This window comes from Anas acuta, chromosome 1 (genome assembly GCF_963932015.1).
Source record: "Anas acuta chromosome 1, bAnaAcu1.1, whole genome shotgun sequence".
NCBI lineage: Eukaryota > Metazoa > Chordata > Aves > Anseriformes > Anatidae > Anas > Anas acuta.
Window position 1 is genome coordinate 135,528,225 of NC_088979.1, and position 12,033 is coordinate 135,540,257.

The 12,033-nt window shown below is 35.9% G+C and overlaps 1 protein-coding gene across 9 annotated transcripts in view; it reads right to left on the reverse strand.

Moving 5' to 3' along the window:
• The window catches only part of LOC137843444 (potassium voltage-gated channel subfamily KQT member 1-like), a 519,382-nt gene that overhangs the window by 203,436 nt on the left and 303,913 nt on the right, over positions 1 to 12,033 (reverse strand). For 8 of the 9 annotated variants that reach the window (XM_068658766.1, XM_068658757.1, XM_068658748.1 and 5 more), the window contains 2 exons: positions 11,205 to 11,245; positions 3,484 to 3,545 (listed from right to left, as the gene is read on the reverse strand). In XM_068658766.1, the coding sequence (XP_068514867.1) occupies positions 3,484 to 3,545; positions 11,205 to 11,245 (103 nt within the window). The remainder of the gene's footprint in view (positions 1 to 3,483; positions 3,546 to 11,204; positions 11,246 to 12,033) is intronic. The other variant, XM_068658772.1, reaches the window with a different exon arrangement.

Consider the following 12,033-nt stretch of genomic DNA (forward strand, 5'->3'; position numbering starts at 1 on the left):
ATGAACTGGAAAATGCTGGTGGGAAAGATCAGTCTGGGCTAGAAGTGTAGTAATAGCTTATTGATACAGATCGTATCACAGAAATCTGTATTGCCTTTTTATCAGTCTACACCAACTGGCCTTTGTCCAAAAATGTGTCATGTTATCAGATATGTCATTTGGCTGGGAGGCTGCCATGACTGTACTGGGTGACTGAATGTTAAAATAATTTCTCCAGAGGGATGAGGCTGATCCCAAAGGTTTTCTAGTTCCAAGGGGGAGATCATTTTTCACCACCAGCTGGAGCCTGATGTCAAACATGCCCTTGCTTCATTTATTTTCCTCTGAGGTTGAAACCCAGCTTGTCTTTCCCGACTCCAATATTATTCCACATTTGGGCACATAGCAGCTACTATGCAGTGAACTATTAAAGCAAGAGATCCCATGAGACTTGGGAAAATAGTTTAGGGGAAACAGTTTGACAGCAGGATGCAGTTGCTTCTATTGTCCTATTAAAATAGAGATATCTGGGAAGCTTAACTTTGTTTTCACTACTTAAACATATATATTTTAGCCTAATGTGCAAAAAAGTTACAAATACTAAAAACAAAACAAAACAAAACAAAAAAGCATGAAAACAAAACAAACCCCACAACAAATATTTGCCCTTTTTTTGCACTTTGTCTATTTTCTTGGCAGAAACATAAAAATAAAATCATGTGCACCTACCAGAAGGCTAATTTGTACTGGAAGAACAAAGGCACTGGGTTCCATCAGACTTCTGGTGTTTTATTTTACATTTGTAGCTTGATTTGAGAATGAAAAGGAAGTTGCAGTGATTGAATATGCTTCATAGCATCCTTTTATGAAAATATCTTGACATATTTTTATTCCCTTCTGTTTGTTTTCTCCAGAACAATGAGTAAAGAGGTAGAAATCACCAGTTCCCATACAGCATGTGGTCAGTTAAAGCACTATGGTTTAACTACTCAGACAAAAGACCAGCTAGGCTTTGCTAGGCTTTGCCACATGAATGGTTTGAGCTTGCAAAAACTATATTTAGATTATGCCTAAATCACGTTAAGTTGGCTACACCGTTGTGTGTTTGTGTGTATTTTTTTTTTTTTTTTTTTTTTTTTTAATATATATATATGTTTTTTAACTTGCAGGACTGTTCCAAGAACGTTGTTGTAAATTTCCACTACAGACTGGTTAACACATGCCAGACAGTTGATATGATAAAGCTAAACCACGTTGCTCCATCATCTCTGAGCATTTACAATCAAGGCAGTATTGATGAATATTTTAGTATTTAGAATCATCAAGAGTTTGGTCTACAGGTTTAAGATGTAAGAGCAGAGCATAAGCAGATACCTGCAACAGAGATCATTTATTGCAGTATCTGCTGTGTACACAGACATGTCTTGTAACATTCCTCTTCCTACACTGATACCTCAGCAGTACTCAAATTAAGGCTTTAAAATCAAAAGTTATCAAATCCACAGCATACTGTGTTAAAACCAGGCCACTGCCAGACACTAATAACTTTCTGACCTTTTTACTTCATAAATATGGAGCAGTCGGGAGACCACAAAAAACTGCCACTGGAAGTATTTACAGTGCTAGCAACATTTCTCACACAACGTAATTTTTTTTATTATTATTATTATTATTATTTTTTACATTTGCTAGATTTTCAAACCCATATTGTTGGTGTCTCTATACAAGCATATTCAAGAAATCTGAATAAATTAGTGGTGTGAATTCACAAAACATATAGAGGTTAAAGAGCCATATATCTCCTTTAAAGTAATTGAGCTAATTTGAATGAAAGCCGTTTTCACTTTGAATGAGACTGTCCACACAAGGAACCAATCCATTTTAAAAGTTACCTCAGATAAACTGTCTTTTCCTGCGAAGCTCATTCCCTGACACTAAGAGAGCTAAAAGTCAAAGAAAACCCATCCTTTGACATCACAGCCTCACATTTTCTGATGTCGTTCTAACAATGAGCATTAGATGTTACGCGACAGAGCGAGAAACTGCTTTTATTTCTCTTTTTTTTTTTTTTTTTTTTTTTTTTGGGGGGGTGGGGGTGAAAGGGAGGGGTGAGGGGGCAAGAAGCCTAACTCTTACATTCTTATGTAATGAAAGGCTTCCTTCCCCTTTCCTTCTCTCCTTACTCCCCAGAAAGACATGAAAATAAAACTTGCATGACAAGTTTTGAATAAGAAGAAGACAAAAATAGGAAATGCTTATGCTAAATTCAAATGGACTTTTGTTTGTGTAGTTTGTTTGTTTGCCATTTACATGGCAAGGTTTTGGTAGCAGGGGGCCATAGGGGTGGTTTCTGTGAGAAGGATCTAGAAGCTGCCCCATGTTTGGTAAGGGCCCCACTGCTGACCAGAGCTGAGCCAATAAGCGATGTTGTTTTGCACCTCTGTGAGAGCATATTTAAGACAGGGAAAAGAACGCTGCACCACACAGCAGCTGGGAGAGTGAGAGGAGTGAGGAACAGCCTTGCAGGCACCAAGGTCAGTGAAGAAGGAGGGGGAGAGGTGCTCCAGGCGCTGGAGCAGAAGTCCCCTGCGGCCTGTGGTGAGGACCATGGTGAAGCAGGATGTCCCCCTGCAGCCCATGGAGTACCACGGTGGAGCAGGGTTCCACATTGCAGCCCGTGGGGGAGTGGCTGTGGTGGAGCTCGGCTGCCCACTCGAGCAGAACCACGACAGTTTGAAAAGTTACATCACATCACACACCAAAGTGACTATGTCACTACTGTCCATAGGAAGCACACTATGAAGTCACCATTTTTTAAGGGATAGTCATGCCTTCAAGAGAGCTGACAGTATTAGAAAAATAGATTTCTCCTCTTAAGCGAACTTGTGCTTTTGTTATCACTTGAGTGAGAAAAACTCTTGAAGATGTTTGCAATAGGCCTAAAACAATAGAGCTTCACTGGGCCTTGGCATTTAGGCGTACTTCTGTATAATTCTAATTAATAACACAGATGAACACCTTCTTGGAGAGAATAACTGAATTCAGTGGAGGGAGGGGTAGAACTGTTGCAAAGATAACTGCACGGGGGAAAAATGCAGTAAACATTAGAGAACTTCAAGACTGATGAGATATCAATCATTGCCATTTACAAAGGCTCTTGATAGTAGCCTTTCTGTTTAACTCAGTAATTGTGGTACAACAAACACCTAATCAGTTCATGGTACTATTTACCTACAAGATACGTGATTTGGCTTCAACATGTAAGTGGTCCCTTTTAAAATCAAGAACAAAATATGCATGGCAGGTAAACAGTTAATGCTGAACACCATGCACATGATACTTCATCGACTCCCTTACAAAAATTAGGATATTATTCTTTGTTATGGTGCCCTGTAATTCTAAAGTAAATCATGCCAAGATACTATCTTGCATGTCTGTAGATCAGATATCATTACTCAGAAAAAAAAAAAAAAAAGAAAAGAAAAAAAGCTTTCATGCACGTACCTTATCCTCTAGCCGAATCAGTCTGGCTCCTACAGTATAGTATCCTTTGTCTACCCCTTTTTCTAAATAAAAAAAGAATAGAAATGGGACAATCATTAGATTGAGGGTAAACTCAAACTATGAATCACATCTAGTGGTATTTCAGCTGGCAAAATGTTACACTAGTATGAATGACACCAACGTAAAGGTGATCTGGTTCCTTCTTTAATTATCTCAAATAGAAGCATAAAATTAGGTGGAATAGATATGATCCCTAGGCATACACCCCATTTTGACATGTGCAATGTTTCTTTACACACAGAAATATATATAATTTTCAGTTGAGGTTGTAGATGTAGGAGGGAGCACTGTCTTGGGTCTCAGTGGCCGGAATGGCAGACCTATCCCATCAGTGCAGAGGGATGATGCTGGGAAAAAAACTTGCATTTCCATCCTTTTCTCCTCCTAGGCTTTGTGAGACCTTCTTATTGAAGGCCAGTTATGCAAATTGCTTCACTTATACACTGCAAATATTGGGATGGGGAGCCAAGAATTAAAGCTGTATAAAGTGGGTTCTATTCTTTGTGTTTACATGGCTAATTGCAAAGGAATGACATACTTTGGGAGTGTTAGTCCATGGGGAAAAAAAAGCACAGAAATGTATATATGCTGAGCTAGGAGAAAATATTCACAAGAAAAACAAAACATAACAACAAAACAAAACAAACACACCGCAAATTCTAAAGTAACTTAGAAATCTGTCAATGGAGGTTGGATACATTTTTTGTCTAAACTGTTATTCCAGTATTGGGCTGCAGTAATTTCTCTTTGCTTGTTCCATAAATCATTCCAATTTTATGAGTGGTTGAGCCTTGGGTTTTAGAGCTATTTCAGCCCATTTTGCATGGGGCATGAGCACAATCTAAAGGTCTTACTGGCAGACAGGCTGTATGTGTGCTCATTTTGCAGGAAACTCACATTTTTACATTCCTCTGTGGGTGGTACTTGCCTTACCATTTGCAGCATATATGTTTGCTAATGTGATACTTTTAGTCATACATTTGCACCAAAGTTCATCTGAAGGTACACATATACCTTAGAGGAAAACTTGCAAAAAGCAATGCTGGCAAGAGTACTCTTCTTGCTTTCCTTCTCTACAGATCACCTAGAATATTAAAAAGGCTATTGTCCCTTGACAGCTCTGCACAGGCATTAGAAGGGAGAAGTGCTTCATAAGAAAATGTAGAGGCATAAATACCATAAATACCATACAGAGAGAAAATTCAAAGACTGTTCAAGGGCACTGTGTAGGGACAAAAAAAAAAAAAAAAGACACAGCTTGGCTCATACATGTGTAGCGTTCATCACCGATTAGTCCACAAACTAGAATCCTCTAAAAAGATAAAAAGGTTGAGGCTCAGGTTTACCTCTGTATTCATTTCTGTCTAAAACAAAAAAATGAACAGTTTATTCTACTCTCTAATTAACAAATATGTAGACACATCCTTTAAAGGCTATACTTCTGTGTTTAAGGATTTCTAAATTGGGATGTAATTTGAACAGCAGTGAGTAGGCAGTGCTTTTGTTGTTTAGGTCTAATACACACACATATATAAACAAACAAATAATAATACAGCAAGAAAAATAAAACAAGAAAACCCACTATTCTTTTTTAATAATAATTTCCTCACCAGCTCTAATAACATCCTTCATATAATCACCAAGACATGCCAAAACAACCAAACCAAGTTAATAATGTTTTTTATCTTAGTTATTCTTGAATGCAGTGTAGAACAGAAAACAAGAAAATAGGAAGCAGATAAGCAGTAAGTAGCTATTTTGTGGCATGTGGCTCTCGTCAGTTGAAGTGAAAAGCATGATATTCACATATGTAGCTGCGTCCTCTCCATCTCTTTATTGGCATCCATGCTAAGTAAGTCACAAAAGGCTGCACTCTTTCCCATTTCTTATTAGCCTCCATTTAAATCAGCATTCAGCTCTAATTTACAAACATTTTTTCTCTAATAAAGACCATCTTTATCTAAAAGTAAATGAGTTGTGTATACAATGTACAAAGAATTGTAGTAAGAAGGGTAGCCAGAAGTTCAGATACCATTGCTCAAATACATTTGATTTCTATTTCATGTTTATGCTTTCTCTCTCAAGTCTTCAAGATATATGACTTTAGACTTTCTATATTAGATTATTTGCTTTTACATAATTGAAAAGATAGCATGGCTAATTGTAAATCTGAAGTATCTTAGTTTTTACGTTCTTTGCCTTGTAATCCAAACAACTAATTATTAAGTTTTATCTGTTTTTGTATGTCTTCAATAAAACAAACAGATCATCTACACATTTTAGTAACAGCTCATATATGTGTGAAAGGCTCAAACAGAAAGGGAACATGTAAGGTCATCATGAAAGGAGTCATGATTATTTATAACACGATGAAAATATATGTGAACAAATTTTAGCTCAGAATCATAAAGAAAAATAAATCCTGAAACAAGCATGTTTCACATGGTTGGTATGATATAAAACCATCATTTAGTATATTTAGACTTCCATCAGATAAAACAGTATTGTATAAGCAATAAGTATTATACTTCAAGAGACTGAACAGTTCTTAGGTCACCCATATATTATCTCACCTTTGCTAGTATATAAATTTTTTCCCTGAAAGCCTTTGCCTTCCTCAACATCATACTCTATGGCTTTCAAAACAATATCCACCTGTATTTAATTTTTAATTCCTAATTTTTTCACAAAGATGCTACATCCATTTTTCTAGTGATAATATGAGATGCCTCTTGTAAAAAAAAAAAAAAAAGAATTAAAGCTTTTTTAATATTGTCCACACTAGCTGAGAAAACAAGAAAGGCCAACCCCAACTCTTTCTTCAATTGGAAGCACATTACATAAATGACATATTGCTGGTTATTCAATTTTTGTTTCTTTTACAAAAAAAAAAAAGCAATTCCATCTTAAATGAGCAAAAGCAAAAGAGAAAATCAAATAAGAGACAGCAGCATTATCTTTTTTTTTTTTTTTTTTTTTTTTTTTCCCAAACAGAAAATGAAGAATTCAAGCCTTGTTACAACTAGGATATTCCAAATTCTTAAATATATCTCAAAACCTCAGGAAATGATATAAAGTTTAGTATTGGGACTACTGAATGTGGGAAATAAAGCAAGAAATGGCATTGCCAAAGGTTTACAAGAGATCTTTTTTCTCCAGGGATTTCCACCTGCTTATGTAGATGCAAGAGGTTCAGATGAACTGCTTTTCTGAATCCGAACACTGCATCTTTCGTTTTATTTTGGCGTTATTCTTCACTTTTGCCTCTGAAAAGCTATAGCTAGTCTAAAAAAAAGTCACTCAAAAGCAATTAACTCCATTGTGTAGTGAAGATCAAGTATTATGCTTCTCTTATTAGTATCATTACAGAAGCTTCTGCTTCGTTAATTCAAGAAATGTTAGTAATGCATGCTTTGCTTCTATACCAATACTTTTTTTAAGGTGTTTGTTTACTATTACGGGAATCTTAATTTCATTTTACAGAATTGTTTGTGTTACCAGGAAATGTGAGATGGGCTTTCAGCAAAGCTAAGATACATTCTTCTGGGAAAATTCCTGAAAAATAGGATTCAACTCTTTGGAAAATTTATTCATTATCTTCTTAATGTTTTAAAATTCACATTGGAAGTTTCAAATAAAGCTGTTAGAACCAGCACCATAACAAGCAAAATAGGAGGATTTCTCACAATATTTGTATGTGTAAGTTAAATCATGAAACTTCTTGTCACAGGATATCACAGATGTTAAAAGTTTACATGAGGTTCAGGGGAAACCAGGCAATCTTGTTGAGCACAAACCAGTTATGACTACTAAATACACAGGAACCATGTCAGGAAGTCTCTGATATGCAAATAGCTGGAAGTTTACAGGAAGATTAGAGGCATATACATTTCTTTTTCTTTCACATTTCCCAAAGCACCTTGCTTCTAGTCAAGAAGACATTACTGTCATGACCCAGCATGGCTATTTTTTCTGTTATTGCACCCTTACCTTGTTTTAACACAGCTTTTAGTGTTTTTTATCCTTGAGAAATAATCATATTCCCCCACCCCTCCACCCCCACTCCAATAATAGCTTTCAGTGAATTTAGATTCTGGATCTTTTATGACATCATTTACTTTGGAAAGGGAATAATACTATAGAATAAATCAGACACACTGCAATTACTTCATATAATATTATCAAAGTTGACAACAGAGTTTCAGTAACAGCCTGATCCAAAACCCACTGAGGTCGCTGGAAAGACTCCCATTCATTCCAACAAGCTTGGAATCAGACCTTAAGATTCTTTGAATAGGAGTAAAATAAAACAGAAAAATAAAAGGAGCTGGAAAGGAAAATTCCTCTCATGTTTTTCTCCTTGGTGGTTTCATTTTCTTTGCATTGTCATTTCTCTTTTGCTTGCCATCAATACAAAAATAACACAGTCTGGAGGAAACATCCATATTGTTTATAAATGAGGTTTTTAGTAATGCCTTTGAACTGGAAAAAATATATCAGACTGAAAATACATTTTTGATGTATAACTGGCTAACTGTTCTAAGGAAAACTCAGGATGAGCTCTATTTTCCAGAGGAGGATGACAGCACAAAAGTCTGTTTCCACCTAAACCAGGCCAATACTATAATAACTCATCACTGTTCATCACTTGATTATTGGTGGGTTGGATTATACTGGGACTAATTATAAATTAACCCTAGTTTTAGTTTTTCAGACCATTTATCTGGAACCACTTATCTTATTTTTGGATTTGTGGAAGGTTTATATAAAATAACTACTAGATCAAATAACTTCTGGTTTTGGTCTTGCAAAGCCCTAACTGATCTTACCTGTTTTTGCAGCCCTAACAACCATTTTACCTTTCCTAGTAAGTATTTATCCAGTCCATCTAAGGGTAGAGCCATATGTCTATACAAAAGTTACAACTGTGTAGAGTTGGAATGCTGTGGAGGCAGACTTAATCTTCAGCAGGGCCACCTTGTTTTTGCATTTGAGAGCTGTCTCAAAGCAGTAATTCAGCAGTGATATTGCAGGAAAAGACTAACAAGGGAAGCTAATTGAATGATAGGGATGTCATAATTTTCTCCAGAGCACAGATTATGGGTTTACCCAAATATCTCTGAAGTCCTGTAGTGCTCTCCCCAGTAAGACTGTCTATCATAAAATTTTGAAGGTTTGGGGTAGGTATCCCTACTCAAATTTATCTTCCCTCTAGAAGTAGGTGCAGGGGGTTATGGGTGCCTTTTTTTTTTTTTTTCCCTCCAGATATAAGGTCAAAGCAAGTTTTTATGAATAATAATAATAATAAAAAAGAATAATAAAAATTCTGTGGCAGACTTTGACTTGGAGGTTTTTTTTTTTCCCTTTAATTAGCTGGGTCTGTCTTTGCTGGCACTCTCTCCAGCATGTGCCCAGAACAGCAAGTTCTGCTGTGTAACCTCAGGCCTACAGGCAGATAACCTGTTTTACTTTTGCTGTCCTATGTGTAGGTTTCCATATGAGATGCTTATAAGTGAATCAGTCAAAACTCACAAACACAGCCCCAGAGCTCTTTCTCAGAAACTTACTCTCTTTTCAACTTGTGAACACTTTGAAATCTTATTCAAATCCACAGACCCATCTAAGATCCTCCCAATGGTTTCTATGATCCTTTCAACCAAAGATTTGGTGACTAAACTTCTGAACACCTTCAGCAAAATCTGACACTTCCCAAACTGCTCAGAATATTATTTCACAGTTAACTTCTTCGCAGCCAACACTTCGAATTATTCTCCACCTCTGAAACAATAAGATGCCTCATAAAATGGTCCTCTAATTTTTTTATTTTTTATTTTTTAGTACAAATAATAGTTTTAATTTGATAATGTTAAATTTGAAATTATACATTCTTGGAGGTAAGCAAAGATTTTCTGTAAATTTAGCTTGCACATTTTGGAATGAATTCCCAAGCGTAAATATTTATAGATGTATTCAAGCTGACTGATTATTTTCCTGTGATCCAAAATTGTCTCATCTACAGGGAAGAGAAGTGTACTACTGAGCCTTCTCCAGTGATCAGATATTTAAAATACATTGTGTTTTGAGAGACAATCCTCATTCTGACAGTATAAATCATTTTAACCTCTGATAATATGGAAGCATTTCTAAAAGGCTCTAAAATAACTTTGGCACCCTTGACTCTCACTTACACTTATGCTCATGAGTGCTCAAAGTCATTCAGAGACCTGGGACTTCAGTCCCTAAATCATTTTTGAGCTCTTAGGGATAGAGAAGATGGAACCTCTGCAAATTTGAAGACAATATCTTACTATAACAAATTACAGAATCATAGAATGGCTTGGGTTGGAAGGGACCTTAAAGATCATCTAACTCATCCTATCCCACTAGATCAGGTTGGCCAAGGCCTCATCCAACCTGGCCTTGAACACCTCCAGGGATGGGGCATCCACACTCCCTTGGCAACCAGTTCCAGTGTCTCACTACCCTTACAGTGAAGAATTTCCTCTTAATGTCTAATGTAAATCTATCATCTTTTAAATTTAAAACTATTCCCCCTTGTCCTATCATTATCTACCAAGCAAATTTTCTCCATCCTTTTTATTAGACCCCTCTAAGTATCACTTATTTCAGTCCCTTCCATATTCAGGTTTCTGATCTCCATGATTCCATGATTTTTGACCAGTTTACAAACATCTGTTCTTCTGTTCATACAGTCCTTTCTCTTACATATTATTTTTTTCCTCCCAGGTAATTGCTCTCCTCGTAGAATTACCAGACTGTTCTTTCTAGCCCTTTGTTTTGCTAGGTTAAAAAGAACAAACTTCTGTTTCCCACTAATAGAACAGGTTCTCTTTTTTACTGGTCACTATGGTATTTCTTCCCTGTTTCTGTGCAGATAATCTTCCCTAAAGATGTGGAGTCAGAATTTTGCACAACAGACTACATAAGGCCTTACCTGAGTCTTGTGCAAGGGCATGCCCATGTCCCTGTAAGTCTTGAAAATCTCTCTCCTGATCCTATGATCAGACTAATTTTTTGTTGTTGTTGATACATCACAGCATTTTCATAGGTTCAGTGAGCATTAGTTTACAATTAATTAGCATACAGTAATTTCTTTTTCTCAGACATTCCAGACTGTTCAATACTACCAGCAAGTAGATTTTGTATCAGTTTTCCTGTGTATGATCTTGCACTTTTTAAGATTTAATTTCCTAACATTTCTATCATTCTAGCTTTTAAACTATCCCAGTTCTTCCTGAACGATCTACCCTTGATCTATCTTTGATCTTTCCCAAACTAAAATCCATAGGTTGTTTAGAAAGAAAAAAAAAATCTCTTTAACTAATATATATCCTAACCCCAACACAAAAGACATAGAAAGATTTTTTATTTTTTATTTTTGGGGTGGGGGGAGATATTTTTCCAGTCAGGTATTTCCAACTTGTCATTCACTGATACACATTTCCAATATATATTCTTAATTTCCGTTTACTCCACTACCACCTGAATGCAAAGTATTTATCTCTCCACAGCTGTTCCTGAGCCTACTAACAGAATTATATATTAATTCATAATTGTGTAGATTATAAATCTATATTACTGTAGTCACTGGTATTTTCACCAAGTTATGAACCTAAATACTTAGAATACAGTCATTATACCTGGGAGGAAAAGGCCCGGCTTTCCTAGGGAATGGTCCAATCTGAAAAGAAAACAGAGAATTACTAGCAGTGGAATTACCAAGCAAATTAAACTCTGCTGCTAAAAAAAAGTATAGTATAGTATATATGCATAATTTACATAAGAATTTATAGTCATTTTAAACCTAAAACAAAGCAAGTAAAAAGACCAGATTAGCATGATTTGCTGTGCATAAAGACAGTCAGCACTTTAGTTCTCTGGAGTTTTTTTCCAGAATTAAACCATATTATTATCATTTCTTTCATGTGTACTAATATTTTATTTCTTAGACTTTCATGTCGGAACTAAAAAATAGTTCTCCTCTCTCATATGCAATCTAATAACAAAGAGTGTAAAAACAGAATGGTTTCTTAATAACATCCGCAACTGTTCCTTGAATCTCATGCAGGTGGATTTAATATGTGTATTTATTGACACAGTAGATTCCACTCAACAGGGTTGGGAGGTTTTATCTATTTATTTATTATTATTGATTTTTATTTAGTTTAAGAGCCAGAGGAGTTCAGTCTGATAGTCCATAGAGTTAATTTGTAAAGAGAAAAGCATTTTGTGCTGAAACTGAAAGGGATAGTTCTGTGGCAAAATGTTTCAGCTCCAATCCCAAGACTCAGAGAAAGCCTGTGCAAAGAGGAATGCAGTAAGCGAAAAGTTCCAGATAGAGAGGAGAACACAAATGAACCAGATTTCTCTCAGCCATGGAGAACCACAGAGAGAAGACAGAAAAGTAAATCATTATTTGAAAAGATTTTCTTTTCTAAAAAGAAGACAGAAAAGCTCACTTCATAGTAC